The 20384-nt window shown below is 34.9% G+C and overlaps 3 protein-coding genes across 6 annotated transcripts; 2 read left to right on the top strand and 1 right to left on the bottom strand.

Annotated features, from left to right (window-relative positions):
* The first annotated feature begins 937 nt into the window (after window positions 1-937).
* LOC109160141 lies at window positions 938-4096 on the top strand. Of its 2 annotated transcripts, none has more exons than XM_019308324.1 (8): window positions 938-1015; window positions 2134-2258; window positions 2326-2414; window positions 2486-2581; window positions 2679-2773; window positions 2845-2885; window positions 2969-3052; window positions 3644-4096. In XM_019308324.1, the coding sequence occupies exons 1-8, from the start codon at window positions 961-963 to the stop codon at window positions 3791-3793; spliced, it is 735 nt and encodes a 244-aa protein (XP_019163869.1). In that variant the 5' UTR covers window positions 938-960; the 3' UTR covers window positions 3794-4096. The 2 variants fall into 2 exon arrangements, with proteins under 2 accessions (XP_019163869.1, XP_019163868.1); XM_019308323.1 differs by having other exon boundaries at window positions 2483-2581.
* A 1785-nt stretch (window positions 4097-5881) lies between these two features.
* LOC109160138 lies at window positions 5882-8816 on the top strand. Of its 3 annotated transcripts, none has more exons than XM_019308321.1 (3): window positions 5882-6537; window positions 6718-7041; window positions 8454-8782. In XM_019308321.1, the coding sequence occupies exons 1-3, from the start codon at window positions 6079-6081 to the stop codon at window positions 8598-8600; spliced, it is 930 nt and encodes a 309-aa protein (XP_019163866.1). In that variant the 5' UTR covers window positions 5882-6078; the 3' UTR covers window positions 8601-8782. The 3 variants fall into 3 exon arrangements, with proteins under 3 accessions (XP_019163866.1, XP_019163865.1, XP_019163864.1); XM_019308320.1 differs by having other exon boundaries at window positions 5882-6664; window positions 6698-7041; XM_019308319.1 differs by having other exon boundaries at window positions 5882-7041; window positions 8454-8816.
* Window positions 8817-17757: 8941 nt separating this feature from the next.
* Window positions 17758-19858, bottom strand: LOC109160371 (dynamin-related protein 4C-like). The gene has a single exon (XM_019308704.1). It carries the CDS (start codon window positions 19806-19808, stop codon window positions 17832-17834), a length of 1977 nt encoding a protein of 658 aa, XP_019164249.1. The 5' UTR covers window positions 19809-19858; the 3' UTR covers window positions 17758-17831.
* Between the last annotated feature and the right edge of the window lie 526 nt (window positions 19859-20384).

The raw sequence follows: 20384 nt of genomic DNA, 5'->3' as shown, positions 1-20384 counted from the left end.
CCGATGTTTTGTTCTATGGTCTCGGCAGCATCGCTTCTTCTAGTCTTCTAGATCGCTAAAAAATTCGAGATTTTCTCTATCCTCTTTAGCGAACAATAATTGTCGTTGTCTTGATCCGTTATGCTGCCTTCCTCCTTGACCTCGGCGGTACTCACGTTATCGCCACCATCACTTTCGGGCTCATGGTGACACTGTCTTTAAGTCCTCTACAATATGAGAACCCAATATATATACAGATATTGCTATCTACTTTAATGCGTACAAATAATGTTTTGTAGTACTCAAAAAACGCTTGAATTCAAAAGATACATTGAAAATAACATGTGGTCATTATTCCTTATTGGTAATTATATTTTTAGAGATACTAATTCATAAATATACTATTTCTATTATTATTTTTCTTAATGTTGTGGCTTTATTATAGTAGATGAGTAGATGAAGTAGAGGATAGATGATTACTTATTTCTTACACATATATATATCAACACTAATGAGTAGCTTGGTGGTAAAAGAACTTGAATCTCTATTATTCAAGAGGTTAGAGGGTTTAAAGTCTTTAAACCCTAACTTCTAATTTTTGTCATAAAATAAAATAAAATAATAATAATAATCAAATTATTCTATTGCCACGTGGACTCATTAAATTAAATAATTACCTTTCAAAAAAATTTAAATAATTACATAATAATAATAATAATAATAATAATAATAATAATAATAATAATAATCAAATTATTATATTTTCAAAAAAAAAAAAAATTATTATATTGCCATTACGGTGTCAAGTATTGTCTGCTCAAATAAAATTTGAAGTTGGAAAAAGAAAATGAAATGAAAAAGAAAGAAAAGGGAAAAACGATTTCAATTTTCGCGGTTCTCGAAGTCGAGTATATATAGTTGAAAAAAATGCCGGAGATCTCACTCTGTTCTCTCTCACCATAACGGACTCGAAGATAACTGATGAGTGGCGGTTACAGGCAGCCATTTCCGAATCCTTCTAGCTTATCCAACTCTGGTATTGTTCCACTTCCATTTCTTCAATCCTAATCGTCGTTTTGTATCTATTCTCTATTCTTCCTCATCGCGATTCTCATGCGTTCCGCATTTGCGTTCTGTTGCATTGAAAATCTCCATTAAATTCGATCTCATGTTGTCCAGTGTAAAAATTTGCTTCGTGATGCTGAAACTAATGTTTTTTAGAGCTGAATATGAGTGTTCTGATTTGTGGATACCAGCAGAATTGTTCATTTTGCAGTTTGACACTTCGATGCCTTAAACCTCTAAATTGCGCTAAACTTACTAGAGAATATTGATCAGCAATAGCATTGAGTAATTTTTCGCTAGAGAAATGGTTCACAATGGGCTTGCGAATTTGATTTTGTAATTCTGTGTAAAATTTTAAGCGCTCTTCCTCAGATGTCAGAAAGGAAAATTGGTTGTGTGGATAAATCAACTTGTTCCAATAAACTCATAGTTTTTCTACCAACCATAGCTTACAAATTTTGGGGAGCTAAAGCTCAAATTTTCATTTGCGGATTTTTAAGGCATAAGTACAGTCAAAACATTACATTTCTCTGTATCATCAACACACAAGTTTGCAGCATTTTTGAATCATGAATTGTGAAGTGACATGAAATTAGCAATTTTTCAAATGTTGTGCTAGTCCATTTGCTTTCCTTTTTTCAAGAAGCTTTATTCATCATCTATTTATCATGCACTAGGAGCTAGGACTCTAGGACACTATATTCCTAATGAATTTAAATCAAATTTCTCTACCAACAGTATTCTGTAGTGATGGAATTAATTGATACTTTATAGGTCTGATGTGATAAGTTCTATGATTTATGTTTCCACTAGCAATGTGTACATGTGATATCAATAGTCATCTTTTAATTGCTGATGATTTCTCACTTACAGGATAAGGTTCTCCTTTTTTGTATCCTAAAGTAGATTGCATCAACATAATTTTCCATTTTGACATCTTGTTCAGAAAGCTTTAAATGATATTCAACTGTTCATATATAGATCTTTTATGTCTTCCGTCACTGTTGATCAGAGTGGTCTAGTTTTGTTACATTATCTTCTCTATTTTTCTTTAAATCTATCCAATTCCTTTAATAAATCCTCATGCAGGTTGCAATGGGGTGTGTATGGTGAGTAACACTTGGAGGGATGAGCAACACCCATCTTTTATTAATTTCATCTCCAGCTTCTTACAGGAAAACTCTTTTCGTCTGAATTTTGTGCCAATAGCACCGGTAAATATCTGATTTCAGCTCACTGTCTCTGGTCCTCCATGTGCTACTAAACTATGGTTGTTAACAGGATTTTATCATTAACTGTGGGGGTTTGTCTGTGGCTTTCATTTTTGTAACTAATTGGGATGGTGTGGAAACAAAATCAATATTTTGCAGGTAACTTCTGAATTTTTGCTTTTCTAGTTGATCATTTGCACCTTTAGCTAATCTTGTCTTGTTGATAGTAGAGTCCAGAAACTAAAGGAACAATTTGCAAACCTGTATGTGGTTGTCACCCTCCCAACCCAGGAACAAAATGATTGTTTCATTTGCTCTTACTTCAAGTAAGGTCCTCTCTGCTTTTATTTTTAACTAAATTGTGCATAGTGTACTAACAAGCAGAAACTTATTTTGTGCAATGTTTTATTATTTTTGTTGAAGGTATGGTATGGAACTTGGAAAGCCAACTTTTATTCCAGTGAAATATTTAGAGATGGGTATGGAAAAGATCGTGAAGATTGCACATGCTCGTGGGGGTAAGGCCTCATTTCTTGATGATTGATCAAAGTTTTATGCATATCTTTATACCAACTGCTACTAATTGCAGTCTGTAAGCGGCAAGATGCAGTTGCAAAACTGAAATCTGAGGTTAGATTTCAGACTGTTTCCTTTTTTACTGATATTGCATTCTTCATTTTATGTGAATTTAAGTTGTCATGTTACATTGTTAGAAGGAAAAATCAGTTCAAGCAATGGATGCCTATCTCAAAGTTGTCTCGGCAATTCCTGGCATTGATAAGCATGATGCAAATTCAGTAAGAACTTCTGTTAATCATCATTTTGTGTTGAATTATTGCTGTCCATTTTCTAAGGAATTGTTACGCTTTCTTTCGCAATTGAGCCACATCTATTTTCTAAGTTCTGACATGAGTAACTGGTGTTGCCTTCATTTTATGATCTCAGAAGAAACTTGTTGTGGGGTAACCCCAGCCAAGATGGCTAAGGATACAAACTTGTAACCACAAGGTCACGAGTTTGAATCTCAACCCTCTTGGTTTGAGCCGATTAGCTATGAGCAACTTAGGCTAGTTTACCTCCTTGTGGTCCTTTGCCGGCTAAGGTCACAAGGCATGGTTTACCTGTACACCCTCAGGTAGTGGTTGCGGGTTTCTCTCGTCACCCCAGGAGTATAGTATATAGACCTACTCATCCCATGATAGTACGACCTATAAGCTTTAACATCAGTTTTTCCTCTCTACTTTCTTGATAATCTGATAAAACCACTACTGCAGAAGAACTTATTTTGGTTGCTCAAGCTAGAAGCCAGGCATGATATTTAATGCCTGCACTCTTATCTAACCTTTCTTTGACGAATGTAAAGTTAACTATGTTCCTTTCTTTTTCAGCTCAACCAAGCCATTGGTTCAATTGAAGCAATAGCCAAAGCATCAAAGGAGTGTATTTTGAAGAACACTGACCTTTCAGCCGATAAAGCTGAGAAAATATCAATGTTTTTCAAAGACTTGAAGTATTCCCTTGGTCCCAAAATCAGTTAACTAATGATACCAAGTAATGTCAATGGACCCAGGACTCCATGCTTATCAGTCAATTTGGGACAAACATTTGAATGACTGGCTGGCTGACTGACTGAAGATGTATTGGAAAATAGATGAGCAAACTGCAACTATTGAATTGTAAGTAGACAAGGCACCTAACTAAATCCTTAGCTCTCTGAATTGTCATACTGCAGGATTCAAAAAAAAAAAAAAAAAAAAAACCTGTCTTTGATCATAAGGCATCAATATTGACCTTGTTTCTTCAAAAGGAATTAGTAAACTGAAGATAATTCATAGCACTAGGACCCGTCTTTCTTCCTTTTTTTTTTTTTTTTAATAAAAATATTTGGTTATCATAGAATGTTGATGTCATGTAATATTGGACGGCATATACCAATAACTTCTCATTTTTTTTTTATTTTTTTAAATTAATTATGAAATACCTCAACTTGCACCATGCTTAGGATTTTTGTTTGTCATTAACATTTGTGCTTTTGTTATTTTGTTATTGCAGTTGGGAGTGATAAGATAAGATGAGATTAAACAACAATATTATATTGAAATTGTATCTTTCTAACTTTATCACAAATTATTAATTATTTATATTATCTTTTTAACTTTATCACAAATTATTAATCATTCTTAACACAATAGCACACTATATACATTAGTGCAATGTCTCTTGACTTTCATCGGTGCATTTAGAATCAATTACTTCTGCATGCTTGTCTCTTGTGGGTGACATTAATAGAAGAGTGACTTTGTATCCTGACACACCTAGGTTGCACAGAAATATAAAAAGAGAAAACGCAGGATACCAAATGTGTGAGAAAAATACAATTATTAAAAATATAAGTTTGCATTTACAAATATTTTTAAAAAATATATTAATTATTTACTTGTTTATTTAAAACGTATTTTTAAATCAAATGTAGTACTTATTTAGACTATCGCTTTTAGATTGAGTACTTAGACTAGTATTATTACAAAATTGTAAATATTTATTTTTGTAATAGTTATATATAATTAATATCATATATTATTTTGTATTTATATCCGTTCAGGGCCGGTCCTATCATTTTATAGGCCCGGGGCGAAACAAAAACAAGGGCCCTTAAATCCTTAATATATGAAGTTAAAAGATTGTAAATTATTTTGTGAACCCAGGTCCACCTTGCAAGGTGGACCTCAGTCCAAATGATCACAATTTACTTTTTAAAAATTCAAAATTTGTATACTACGAATACACGATGTTAATATATATATGTAATCGATTATCTTATTTTGTATTCACAAGTTCTTTTCAAATATTGCAATCACACAATATTAAGATATTAGGATTTGATGACCTAGTATTTTATTCACAAATTTCATTCTACTGTTGTTATGTGTTTTGACTTAGAGACACAATTTATATTCTAGAAGTTCACAATTCTAATACTAAAAATACATAATTTATACGTCGTTTAGGACCAGGGTCCACCTTGTAAGGTGGATCCTGGTTTATGGTATAAAAACTCTTAATAGATAGTATTGGTTAATTGAAAATAACAAAATGACAATTTTTAATTTTTGTAAACATATAACTGTTTTTATTAAAAAAAAAAACATTGTATAATAGTCTTGGAGTAGTGCTCACTAAAACTTTGGGACCCTAGATGAAGTATAATCATAAATTAATTCAATATTCACGCCAAACACTTTGTACTCAAATGACATGTAGTGACTTTCCCATATGGGAGGTCATGAAATTGAGTTTTAGTGGAGATTTCAGATTTCAGATAAATATATCAAATGGTTGTAAACATTTGTTTTAAAAAACAAAACAAAAAAAAAAAAAAGTTAGGGGCCCCCTCCCAACATTGGGCCCAGGGCGGGTGCTCATCCTACCCCCCCTCTGGGTCAGTCCTGTATCCGTTAAATTATCGATTTTAATAAACAAATTCAATATTTATTTACCTATGTATATTAATATATTTATTTAAAAATAACTATTAAGCATTATCTATTCGCACAAAACGCGTACTTTGATAAACATTATTTATCCGATACGGAGTAAAATTGTTTAAAATGAATCGTATCCGATGGGTACCACTACCACCAAATCCAAGAGGTAGTTTAAACCACCTGCGCCCAGTGTTGTAATTGCTCGACCCTGGGGCTTCTGCTGCCCCTGTTTTCACCGTTCCCTTGTATCTCTTTTTCTCTCACTGTAATTGATTCATTCCCAAGGAGCTTAGCGTTTCTTTGTTTTTCCCCTTCGATCAAGGAAGAGTGAAACCGCCATGGATATGGATGAATTTCATGATTGGGAGGTGCTGCAGCCGAGCCCGGGTTCGGATTCTGGAAACCAGTTCAAATTTGGGGAATTCGGAGCTGATTCGGATGGTGTGATTCGTAACGATTACTTTTCAGTTGATGATGACGATCGGTATCTGAAAACCGTTGCTGCTGCTGATGCCGTCGGGGCGGCGGGGTCAGGGGCATCGGATAATCCGAATTGGATTGGCCACGCGTTGTCCCGGGAGGGTTCTGACGAGTTCTGTCCCGAGTTGGAAGTTGATAGGTCAGAGATTCGGATGCTAGAGGAGTTTGAGGGGAAAGGAGAAATTGACTTTCTTCTCGATAAGGAGAAAGTTCAAGGGGGTTTTGGTGGAATTAATGAGACAGGGAATAACTTCGAGGAATTCAAGTCCGGTTGGGAAGGAAATGAATTCGGTGGAGCGAAATTCGAGGAGTTTGAGGATAACTTGCGCGAGGAATCAGAGGTTTTTGCTGACAAAGAACATGAAACCTTACCAACTGGTGGTGAAACCGTGAACAAAACTGTTGAAGTTGAAGTGAAGAATAACTTCGAGGAGTTCAATTCCGGTTGGGGAGGAAATGGATATGGATATGGTGGAGCGAAATTCGATGAGTTTGAGGATAAGGAGTTGGTAGTTGAAAAAGAGGAGAATTTGTGCGACGGATCAGAGGTGTTCACTGAAAAAGAACATGAAATCGTGCCAACTGGTGGTGAAACCATGAACAAAATTGTTGAAGTGAAGAAGGCAGAGGTGGAAAAGAAGAGTGTGGTTTGGTGGAAGGCGCCGTTTGAGCTTCTGAAGTACTGTATGTTCAGGTTTAAACCTGTGTGGACCTTCTCCATGGCTGCTGCTCTGATAGGATTTGCTATTTTGGGTCACCGAATATACAGGGTGAAGAAGAAGATAAGGAGCTTGGAGCTCAAAGTCACCATGGATGACAAGGTTAGTCTTAGGTTGAAGTTTTCTTTTGCTCTTTACTTTGGTGCTTGGTTGCTTTACACCTTAAAAACAAAGCTTGATTTAGTCATCTATTTAATACTATCAACAGACACTGATAATACAATGTTTTTTGTAACCCACTGGTAAAGATTTAGTGCCTTGATGCATTTGTTAGTAAATTTAATTTGGCAGCTTTCTGTAGCTGTAGAGTGTGAAATGATTATTCCATCAATGTGTTCATTGATTACTTAAATATTTTGCTGGTTTGGCCTGTGAATAACAAATGTGTCTTAGCTTTGTGTTAAACACATGACTTAACAAGCTTTTACACCCAGTTATGCTCTTGCATCATTTGGCTTTCTCTCTAGGTCTAGACTCCAGAGGGAATTGAATTGCTTTCATGGCCAGAAGAAAGTTTCAATAGAAATGATTATTCCTACGCTGTTAGTATTTGATACTTGTTTATAAGGCCATTGGGTTAGACCAGCTAATTGATTGGGTTCAATCTTGTAGTGTGGTTTGGCCTATGTGCATTATAGCCCATCTTAGATTATAACAATACTGATATTTTAGGTTGCTAAGTACATCCTATGCAATATGCCTCGAGTGATGCTTACTATCTTCAAAAAGTCCATCCAATTATGTATACATTTAGGTAATACGGAGTAATTGCTAATAATAGCTGTGTGTTACCTCGGGAGGCAGCGTATTGTTTCTTTTGATGTTGCACTTTTATTTATTCTAGAAAAAGGCCAGTAGCTGGGGTATACTGAACCTGAAGCTTGATTATCGTTAGATTTCAGGGGAATAGTATATAGTCAAGGGATTTTTCTAAGTTTTGCTAAAAAATTCAGTAAATTATAGCATACTTTATCCTTGAATATATTGTTGACTATTATTCTACCTAAACCAGTGAGAATATTTGGCATCCATCCCATAACCTTCTATGAAATTAAGTTGCATATGCTAGGCAGATGAAGTTGATTTTTGGTGCAATTTTTCAGTTGTCACCATGTGAGTATGTGACAGGGAGATTGGGGCTTGAGAATTTACTTTGTGCCTCTCTGGGAAGAAACCTTATAGAATTTTGGTTTGCTTCATGCCAGAAATAAATTCTTGTGCATATTGACTGACCCGAACACATCACACATGGTACTTGGATTGTTAATTACCTGAAGTTACATATAATTGGGTTGATACAGGTCCTACTAAGGCCTCTTAATTTCCACCTTTTGGTAAGATATGATCAAAAGACTGTGTTTCATTGGCATTATGTTGATTGTAATCATATGATTGGATTAACATAGAGTGTGAATGCTTAGATATATAGTTCAGGGACTGTAATATCCATTAATGTTTGCATGTTGAACTGTTTTGGCAGTCTGACTATTTTATTGTACGTTTGGTGTGTACAGAAGGTATCTCAGTTCATGAGCCGTGCTGCGCGCCTTAACGAGGCATTCTCGGTAGTGAAGCGGGTCCCTGTGATCCGGCCTCAGTTGCCAGCAACTGGAGTAGCACCATGGCCAGTCATGACCAAACTTGCCCTGCAGGAAGCATGATTTGTTATATGGTTAAGATTTTAGAATTTTGTGTTTAGTTGAAGTTGTTGCTCAACTTAAAAACCTCCAGTTGCACGTATTTTCTGTAAACATAGTTGAGAATGATATAGTTTATTGAACTTCAAAGGGTTGGTTGTATTAGGACGACTACTACGCATAGAGTTTGTATCTCACTTGAATTATATTACTAGTTTTACACTGCCCATTGCGCGAATATGTTAATGTCCAATATGTATATTTAAATAAGTATTTCAATGTTTATATTTAAATAAGTATTTCAAAGTATATCAATGCAAGATTATATATGATTAGTTTATACTTAGATAAAGTACTTTAAAGTATATCAATGCAAGATTATATAGGATAAGTTCATAAATAGGTAATTGAATATCGAATTTGTTTATTTAAATAGGTAATTCAAAGTATATGAAGGTAAGATAGTATAGGAGATTCATTATAATTGTTTTAAAAATAAATGCTTGTAACTTTGTAAAATTGATAGCCTAAATACTTAGTCTAAAAATTATAGTCTAAATAAATACTATTTTTTATTTGAATTTCTCTAAGTTTTCTTAATTCTCTTTTAAGTAGCATCGTCATTGTCTTCCTCTTCACTATTTGTCTTTTTTTTTTTTGGCAGTTTGTCATTTGTAATTGTGTTACTGATGGTAGCATAGATGACATGTAATGATATTATGGTGTAGGAAGTTGTGGATTTGTTTTCTTAGTTGTACTATGAGCTCTTGATCTTGCATGTAGTGGTAGTTTTTCCCTACATGTTTTTGTGGAAGTATCGAATAAAATATTAATATTTATTATATTATATTTGTATAACGTTCATGAGTAGGATCTCTTGTTCTATTTTTATAACTTATTTACTTGATAGTAACAACAATAACTTTGTAGGTAGTCCGAATACTAATGCCACAACGTATTCAGTTTCATCAATTATTTCCACATCCATTTTGCACTTGTTCATTTTTCAAGTTCATATTTTCAGAATTAGTATGAATGAGTGTATTACTTGATTTTGTGTGTGTGTGTGTGTGTTTTTTTTTTTTTTGTTTTTTATTGAATTAATACTAACTTGGAGTTAAATTGTTTATCACTTTGTGCATAAACTTTATTAAACATTGATTACATCCTATTTACCAAGTGTTTTATTGTCAAGATCGATGCTGATTTTGCCTTTAACCCCTCATACCGGACCAGCAAAAAGTAAACTGCAAATGAATGAAATGTACAAATTAAACTTAGCTTCAAGAACAATCTCCAATCTTTAGGTAAATCTCCAATCAATTATAGTTGGGATCCCCTAGATTCCTTAGATCAATGTGTGAAGTTGCTCCAAGAACCCTATGGAGGATTCTCTCTCTAAAATATAAAGTACAAGTCTGAACAAAGTGTAAAAATCTAAAATTCCCCCCTCCCCGCCCCCCCCCCCCCCCCCCCCGCAAATGAGAAGAAAACATCTATATATAGCCGAAATTTTAACCTACATCACGTAGCTCGTCACGTGGTAGTGGACTGTGTGACAAGTCAATCACCGCGTGATCATAACCTCGTCATGAGACTAGTTACCTCGTGATGAGAAGGGTGACGAGCAGAACCATGGTGCAAAAGTTCATGTCACGAGTTTTCCTACTTCGAGATTGTTTGCGTGGATAGCATAACCAACTTGCGGAAGTTTCTGTCATGAGCTTCTACTATGTGGGGAGTGGCGTGAAGAGCAGAACCATGTCTCTGAAGTTGGTGTCACACTACTCCTCACGGCACGACCTTGGGCGTGATTGTCCAATCTCGCATTCTTCATATTTAAGTTATATTCTTAACTATTTTGGCCTTGCCTTAATCCTTTTGCCTAACAAACACCAAAATGCACCATATTAGTCCTTTAACTCAATTTATAGCACTTAGAGCATCCTAAGGATAACAATTAAAGCACAAAACGCCTCCAAAACACTTCACAAACATAGTGTATTTGACACTCATCATAGACTCTGATTTGATCTCTAGTTTTTTCATTTTTCAATTCACTAAATATGAATTTCTTGTGAGATAATTTTTTTGGCATTCTTTTCAGGGATGATTAAGCGTTTCCATAATATTTTAGACTTTTGAGATTTGTATGGAGTTTTAGATTGAAATTGTTGTAGGGTTCGTTTCGTTATTTTGTGTGCAGTGCAAGTGCAAATGCGAAAATGGAATTTTTTTTTTTCATTTCTTCCTTATGGAGGTTAATAATGCTGCTTCTTTTTCCTCTCCATTTCGACAAATTTCATAGGGACTTCCGGAGCAATTAAGTTTTATTATTTTCTTGGTTTCCTACTTTCTCCAAACGCAAAAATTTCAAATTTTGAGAGTTTGAGCTCATGTCAAGGAATTGTCACGAAAGTGCTAACATCATTCAATATCTATTTCTCTCCTATATAATGTTGGCTTAACTTCCGTCTTCACCTCAGCAACGAGTACAAAAACTCAAAAATGGAGACAAACTTTTTCCAATTCGTTGCTTGATTATTATCTTGTGAGTTCTCGTTTTTATCCAAGGTTGAACTTTTGCTTGTTCTTCATTTACGTATATAGATGTTTGATTGATCTTTGTTTCGTATTCTCGATGAGATATATCGGAAATTCCATTCTGAACTCATATTTGCTCTCTAGTAATTGTTTCATTTTTTGTACTGTAATTATGAGTTTCTTTTGAGATTTTGTTTTGGCTTGCTTTTTATGGTTTTCTAAGTGTTTCCTTGATCTTTTACATATCTAAGATTTGTATAGAGTTTTGAATTGAAATTGTTGTAGAGTTCATTTCTTCATTTTTTGTGCAGTGCAAGTGCAATTGTGAAAATGGGCAAATAAATTTTTTATTTCTTCTTTTGGAGGTTAGTAAATCTTCATCTCTTTCATCTCCATTTTGGCAAAGTTCTTAGGGTATTCTTGAGAAATTAGGTTTTGTTTTCTTGCTTCCGTATTTTCCTAAATGCAAACTTTTCTAATTTTGAGAGTTTGCGCTCACGTCAGGGAACTGCCACGGAAGTGCTAATGTCATTGAATAGTGATCTTTCCCCTATATAATATTGGCTAAACTTTAGTCTTCATCATATCAATGATTACATTAACTCAAAAATGGGGATAACCTTGTTTCAATTCTTAGCTTGATTAGTATCTTGTTTGTTCTCATTTTCATCATATCCAAAGTTTAACTTGTGCTTGTTATTCATTTACCTATATGGATGTTTGAATTATCTTTGTTTCAAATTCTCGATGAGACATACACTACTACAAAAATGAATATAGGAATATGATTTTTTAATACATTTCTTAATAAAAGTGTAGTGTATATTTGAAAAAAAAATGTGTGGAGGAAAAATCGTAAAAAAATACATAAGAAAACGCTACACTTTTGTTTAAAAAGTTTAGTGTTTTCTTTAAAAAATGCGACTACTCTCCGTGACACATTTTTCCAGAATGTGCGCAAAAGATAGACGTGTAAATTATTAAAAAATCTATATTACTTTTCGCGATACTTTCGTCCCGAAAGTGTTGCGGAAAGTAAATTTAAAGGAAAAATCTTTCCGCCACATATAAATTTTCCCTCTTTGCCATAAATTTCTCTCTTTCCCATAATACTTTTTCGCTTCCCCATTAATTTCTAACCATTTCCATTAGGGTGTTTCTATTTGTAGTGAAAAGTGGGTGTAAATAACGTAACTTTTAATTTCAAATATGAATTTCTTGTAAAATAATTGTTTGGCATTCTTTTCATAGATGTTTAAGCGTTTCCATAATATTTTAGACTTTTGAGATTTGTATGGAGTTTTAGATTGAAATTGTTGTAGGGTTCATTTCGTTCTTCTGTGTGCAGTGCAAGTGCAAATGCGAAAATGGACAAATAATCTTTTCATTTCTTCCTTTTGGAGGTTGGTAATGCCGCTTCCTTTTCCTCTCCATTTCGATAAATTTCATAGGAACTTCCAGAGCAATTAGGTTTTATTATTTTCTTGGTTTCTTACTTTCCTCAAACGCAAAAATTTCAAATTTTGAGAGTTTGCGCTCATGTCAAGGAATTGTCACGAAAGTGCTAACGTCATTCAGTAGCTATATCTCTCCTATATAAGGTTGGCTAAACTTTTGTCTTCACCTTAGCAACGAGTACAAAAACTCAAAAATGGAGACAAATTCTTTCCAATTCTTTGCTTGATTAATATTTTGTGAGTTTTCCTTTTTATCCATGGTTGAACTTTTACTTGTTTTTCATTTAACTATATGGGTGTTTGATTGATCTTTGTTTCGAATTCTCAATGAGACATACCAGAAGTACCTGTCTAGACTAGTATTTGTTCTCTAGTAATTGTTTCTTTTTTATTCTCTACTTATGAATTTTTTTTAGAATTTTTTGGGCTTGTTTTTCATGGTTCTCTAAGCATTTCCTTGAAATTTTACATTTCAAAGATTTGTATGGAGTTTTGGATTGAAATTGGTATAAGGTCCATTTTTTCCATCTGTGTGCAAACCAAGTGCAATTGTGAGGAGAGCTAGTCTACGTTACATGGAAACGAGAAACGAGGACAATAATCTTAGGATAAAAAAATGTGAGAGAATTGCAATTATAAAAATTACAAATGTGTATGTAGAAATATTTTTTTCTTCATTTATGCATAAATATTAATTGTTTATATTTTTATATTAAAAAAGTATTTTAAAATTTTCTAGAATTAGAGAAATTGTTGTGAAACATTTTATGGAAGGGGATATTGCCAGATATGAAAACATTTCTAATTTGAAGAGTTTGCGCTCGTGTCATGGAAGTGCAATGGAAGTGCTAATGTAATTCAACGGCCATGTGTACCTTATATAATGTTGGCTAAATTTCAGTTTTCACCACAACAACCGGTACACAAACTCAAAAATAGAGACAACCTTGTTACAATTCTTTGTTTGATTAGTATCTTGTGAGATTTCTTTTCCATCTAATGTTGAACTTTTGCTTGTTCTTTAGTTACCTATATTGATGTTTGATTGATCTTTGTTTTGAATTCTCGATGAGACATATAAGAAATACCTTTCCAGATTCTGATTGGTACTCTAGTGTTTCAGCGGCGATCACTCCCTTATATAATGTCGGCTAAACTTCAGTCTTCACCACAATGAGTACACAACCTCAAAAATGGAGACAAGCTTGTTCCAATTCTTTGCTTGATTAATATTTTCTGAGTTGTCGTTGCTATTCATGGTTAAACTTTTGCTTGTTTTTCATTTACCTATATGGATTTTTGATTGATCTTTGTTGCGAATTCTCAATGTGACATATCAAAGTACCTATTTAGACTAATATTTATTCTCTAGTAATTGTTTCTTTTTATTTTTTATTCTCTAATTATGAATTTCTTTTAAGATTTTTTGGTCTTTTTTTTTTTTTTAATGGTTCTTTAAACATTTCCGTGAAATTTTATATTTTAAAGATTTGTATGGAGTTTTGGATTGAAATTGTTATAAGGTCCATTTCTTCTATCTGTGTGCAGACCAAGTGCTATTGTGAGGAGAGCCGATCTACGTTACATGGAAATGAGAAATTAAGACAATAATCTTAGGATAAAAAAATGTGAGAGAAGTACGAATATAAAAATTACAAATGTGTATGTAGAAATATTTTTTTCTTCATTTAAGCATAAATATTAATTGTTTATATTCTTATTTGAAAAAAGTATTTTAAAATTTTCTAAAATTAGAGAAATCATTGTGAAACATTTGGAAGAGGATATTGCCACATATGAAAAAATTTCTAATTTTACGAGTGTGCGCTCACTTCATCGAAGTGCAATGGAAGTGCTAATGTCATTCAATGGCTCTCTCTCCCTTATATAATGGAAGTAACAATATATACAAAATTAGAAAATTAATATTTTACACTAAATTATAATTTGTAGTGATTGGTAAAATCTAATATTAGTAATATTAATGACGTGATTTTCCATCATTACAAGAATATAATGAAAGGAAATTATGCTAGTGAGTAGTTGTACTAGTGACGGGATTTTTTGTCACAAAAAGAACGTTTTAGTGACGGTAAATACACCATCACTATATGCTTAGTAATGATGGTATCATATCCCGTCACTATTTGTTTTTAACCGCGGAAGATATAACGACGGGTAACGACGGTAAATTTCCCGTCATTAAAAGTCTTTTATGATGGTTTTTGATCCTTTAGTGACGGTTTTACCTCTCATTAATGACCAATTTTCTTGTAGTGTATTGCTAGTAGTGAAGGCGCAAGCGGAAAGAATTGGATTTGATTTGTTTTGTAGTTGTTTGATTTTTTTTATGCTTTAATTTGAATTTCATGTGAGATTTTTTTTGTTTGGTTTTCATGGTTCTCTAAGCATTTCCTTGAAATTTTAGATTTTTGAGATTTGTTTGGTGTTTTTGATTGAAATTGTTGTAGGGTTCATTTCTTCTCTTTGTGTGCATTGCAAGTGCAATTGTAAAAATGAGCAAATATATATATATATATATATATATATATATATATATATATATATATATATATATATATATATATTTTTTTTTCATTTCTTCTGTCTAGAGGTTAGTATTGCTACATCTTTTTCCTGTCCTTTTATTCAAAGTTCATAGGGCCTTATGGAAAAATTAGGTTTTATTTTATTTCTTGCTTTCCTCTTTCAACAAATGCAAAATTTTTTAATTTTTAGAGTTTTTGCGTTCAGGCCAGGGAACTACCACAGAAGTGCTAACGTCACTCAGCAGCGATCTCTCCCCTATATAATGTTGGCTAAGCTTTAGCCTTCACCACATCAACTAGTACACATCCTCAAAAATGGAAACAACCTTGTTCCAAATCTTTTCTTTATTAGTATCTTGAGAGTTCTCCTTTTTATCCACGGTTTAACTTGCTTATTCTTCATTTACCTATATGGATGTGTGATTAATCTTTGTTTCATTTTTTTTATACTCTAATTATGAATTTCTTGTGTGTGTGTTTTTTTTTTTTTTTTTTTTTTTTTTGGCTTGGTTTTCGTGGTTTTCTAAGTGTTTCCATGAAATTTTAGGGTTTTTGAGATATTTATAGAGTTTTTGATTCAAATTGTTGTAGGGTTCATTTCTTCCTTCTATGTGCAGTGCAAGTGCACTTGTGAAAATGGGCAAATTATTTTTCCATTTCTTCCTTCTATAGGTTAGTATTCTTTTTCTTTTTCCTCCCCATTTTGGCAAAGTTCAGTGAGCCTTCTAAGGAAATTAGGTTTTGTTTTCTTGCTTTCTTCTTTCCCTAAATACAAAAATTTGTAATTTTGATAGTTTGTGCTCAAGTCAGGGTACTGTCATAGAAGTTCTAACTTCTAATGTTATTCAGTAGCGATCTCTCCCATATATAATGTTGGCTAAACTTTAGTCTTCACCACAATACGAGTACGTACACAACCTCAAAAATGGAGACAACCTTGTTCAAATTCTTTGTTTGATTAGTATCTTGCAAGTTCTCCTTTTAATCCAAGGTTGAACTTTTTCTTGTTCTTCATTTACCTATATTGATGTTTGATTGATTTTTGTTTCGAATTCTTGATTAGACATATCTGAATTACCTTTATAGATTATGATTTGTTCTCTAGTTGTTTCATTTTTTATGCTCTAATTATGAATTTCTTATCAGATTATTTTTGCGTGCTATTCATGATTTTCTAAGCATTTCCTTTTTATTTTTAGACTTTCGAGATTTGTCTGGAGTTTTAGATTGAAATTGTTGTAAGGTTCATTTCTTGCTTTTGTGTGCAGTGAAAGTGCAATTATGAATGAGCAAATAAATTTTTCGTTTCTTCCTTCTAGAGGTTTGTAATGTTTCTTCTTTTTTCTTTCCAATTTTGCAAAGTTCATAAAGCCTTCTAGAGTAATTAGGGGTTTCGTTTTCTTGCTGACCTATTTCTCCAAATGCAAAAAATTTATAATTTTGAGAGTTTTCGCTTATGTCAAAGAACTGTCACGGAAGTGTTAACTTCATTCAACAACGCGATCTCTCCCCTATATAATGTTGACTTAACTACTATCTTCACCATAGCAATGAGTTCGCAAATTCAAATATGGAGACAACTTTGTTCTAATTCTTTGCTTGATTTGTATCTTGTGAGTTCTCCTTTTTATCCAAGGTTGAACTTTTGATTATTCTTTATTTACAACTCAAGTTGCATTGGAACAGAAACTCAATGGACTACAACTTTACTAAAGACAATAAAGTCTAATTTGCATCTTGATGGTTAAAACAATATGAGAACAGTACACTCGTACTGGAATTGGCAGAACCAATAACGCGGGCATGTATGCGCGTACGGTGCTCGTACGTGGGGTGCGAAAATCATAAAAATGAAGATTTGAAAGCTTTAAAGGCTTAGGGGACCAAGTTTAAAAGGGGGAGTTCTTTAAGATCATACCTCAGCAACCTTTTGGATTCGACTTCTTGTACAGTTAATCCTTTACCTCTCGGAACTCGAAAGTTACTTTTCACCTTAAATTAACTTTTCGTTAATCTTTCCGACTAAGGTTGGTCTTTTCATTTTTCGACCATAGAACCTTCGGTCTTTCACTCTTTTGACTTCTCATAGCTTCAACTTTTTTCTGTTGAGTCTTCAACTTTTTGTAGCCTGGCATTTCGGAAGTTATTATACTGACCTTTCAAGACTAAATTATAGTGAAGTTGCTTTTTAAACTTCGTTTACTTTCCAGTTATTTTACTTTCCCGTTAATAAACTTCATTCTCTAAGCAAACATTTCGGATTTAGATTTCAAAAACTACTAAGTCTAGAAAATAAAAATAATTGGGTACTAAAATTTTTTAACTTTTTTTAGTATAATCAAAATTTAATTAATACCCTTGTTCCTAACAAGTGACCATACCCCACCCTACACTACTGAAAATTATGGAATTTCTGACCACCTGAAAGTGATACTAAAAAGTGGTCGGAAATAGCAACAAAAATTTTTTTAGATACTAAAAGTGGTCGGAACAAGGTTTTCAACTTGATTTAAGATCACTTTCAGCTGGTCGGAAATTTCATAATTCCCAGTAGTGCTATCCCAGCAACCCCTTGCAATATCGCAATTCACAAACAGATAAAGGTTTGATTTATTATCATTACAGCAAAGGTGACAAACAGCACATAGAGTAGCCAACATACTTCACAATTAGAAGGTTAGAAAAAAGATAGTATTCACAAATCATCATTGACTAATGCGATCGATGATATTTGCCACGACATTCTTGGATTCCTTCAGCAGCTTCACGCTCTTGCTTAACCGGATACGCTTCTTGGCGACGGTGGGAGACTCATCCAACATCCTCTCTATGCCGCCGCCGTGAGGCGCCATAAGATCGGCAACGATCGCCTCCTCCATCTCCTTCGTCACCAGCTTGTGGATCGAGAACTGGACGTGCAGTGCCATGGAGTCCACAAACCTCATCAGAACTATGTTCCAATACGCAACCATCCTCATTTTCAGGTCAAACGCTTGCTGCGCCACGGATTGGTGGCGCTTGAGATGCTGGGTTTCTATCTCTTCCCCGATTCCGGCGATCGTGATCTTGGACCTCCATGGATCCTTCACGACCTCCATGAACTCTCCCTGCTTCTCCATGAGTTTATTGCATGTAGTAATGTATTCTGGGTTACATGTGTAATCTGTATGAGTTTCCATCCCGATTATCTCCTCCACCCATTTCGCCGATTCCTGTTTCTTCTTGGAAATAAGATTCTGGGCAGCTCTTCTAGTTGAAGACTGGAGCTGTGGGTAGTTTTCGGAGTGGTGGATCAACACTTTGATTAGAACTGCTTCGATGTAATCCCAGAGATCGTCGACGAAATTGCGAGGAATTGCGGAAATTGCCTTGACGTTTTTTTGAAGCATGTTGAGGAAAATCCCGCGGGGGAGGAAATTCTGGAGTTGAATCCCTTTGGACTCATCCAAGGCTGAGATTTCGTCGATCAAGAAATTGTCTTTATTTTGGCCGGGATTTCTCGCCTGCAATTCCGCCGAGTAGTTGTTGAGCATCTCCACCAATCGGGCCGAGCAGTGCATGTTTTTATCCTCCGGGTACTCGTCGAACTCCCCGAGTAACAGGATTTTCTTGAGCGAGTCCTTGGCCGAGCCCAGAATCCGCATGAATGCGGTCATGGCTTCCGCCACGGAGTTCAACTTGGGGGGCAATCGGTTCAGGTCCGCCGCGTTCGCCGCCAGCCGGTCGTTGATTTTCTTGATGATCTCCGGCAAGCATTTGGAGATAATGGTGGCCTGGATTCTGACCAGCTTCTGGGCTAGGACGGGGATTGAGACCATGGATTTGTTGATCTTGGATAGCTGGGGATGGGTGTGGAAGAGTTTGGCTTCTTCGTTTCTCGCCAACTCATACGATTCGTCGCCGATTCTGTTCCGGACACAGACGTAACCCAGTCCGATCCGAACGTCGTCGGCGGTGACTTTCTCGAGAAGTCCTTCCGGAGCTTTATCGGCTTTTGTAACCACGGCGAGAGTCCTTTCCCCTGTTTTGTCGACTTTCTGAGACATCCGAATCGACTCATTTGTGGTAAAATCAGAAGCGGCGGATAGAACATTGAGAATTATGCTTTCTTCTGGGGTTATATACTCCATGATGATGTTAGAAATCTGTTCGTAGATATCCTCCGGCTGGCCATGAACCGGAACTCTGGTGATTCCGGGCAAATCCACCATGGTTAAATCCGGAACTCCATTTTTCTTGACAGCCAACGTTAAAGGTGTGTGGGAAATTCCTTTTCCATGGCCGGCTATCTCTTGGGTGGCCTCGATTATTGATTTCTCGATCTGAGCTTCATCAGTAGAGACAATTTTGCCGTTGAACTCCAACTGGAGCTCCGGGCTAGCAAGATTTGGTTGATTCTGGAGACGCATGATGAGGGGGACCCGGGTGCAAATCCCCTGGCCTCTCGGAAGGCTGATTCCGGCGAGGGACTCTAGGACGCTGGACTTGCCGGAGGACTGGTCGCCGACCACCACGATGGTCGGAAGCTGGATGCCTTCCTGCATGATCTTGAGGCGCCGGAGATTGTCTACACAGTCGAGAAGTGGCCTGATGCGGTCATTGTAGGATGAGATAATCGGGGCATCAATGGCGGCTTCTTCTCTGCAGATTAATACCTGCGAAGAAGAAGATTCTTCACCCATGTCTGCTTAATTTGATCTCTCTGAAACTAAGTTGAATAATTTCTTGAATTCTTGGTATGTAAGATGTTAGGTTGAGCGCTGCCTTTTGAGCTTTTATAGCCACGCTCTTACAAAGAAAGGTTATTATTTTGGTTTATGCCTCAATATTTATTTTTTGAGCTTTTATAGCCACGCTCTTACAAAGAAAGGTTATTATTTTGGTTTATGCCTCAATATTTATTTTTATTTACTTTCATAATTTTGGTTCAATAATATACTTTGTATGGTAAGAATTATTTTCTTTCTCCAATTCATATGTCCTTATATTTGCATATATAAGGTGGTGAAGTTGTTCCTTATTTTGTTATCCGGACTTTTGATCATTGTTCTTTTGATTTTATTAATAAAATGTGGAGTTCTCATGCACTCGAAATCGTGAAGAGGAGCTTGAACTTGTTCGCAAAGTTCTTCGATGCGTAATCAATTGTGAGTTTAACAAAACTTAATAGTAATAATAATAATTAATAATAATAATAATAAAGGATACTCAACCCCCAACTAATAAGTTGACATTTTTATGAAGAGATATAAGTGATA

This window comes from Ipomoea nil, unplaced genomic scaffold, assembly GCF_001879475.1.
Source record: "Ipomoea nil cultivar Tokyo-kokei standard unplaced genomic scaffold, Asagao_1.1 scaffold2845, whole genome shotgun sequence".
NCBI lineage: Eukaryota > Viridiplantae > Streptophyta > Magnoliopsida > Solanales > Convolvulaceae > Ipomoea > Ipomoea nil.
This window is presented reverse-complemented; position numbering and strand designations above follow the sequence as displayed.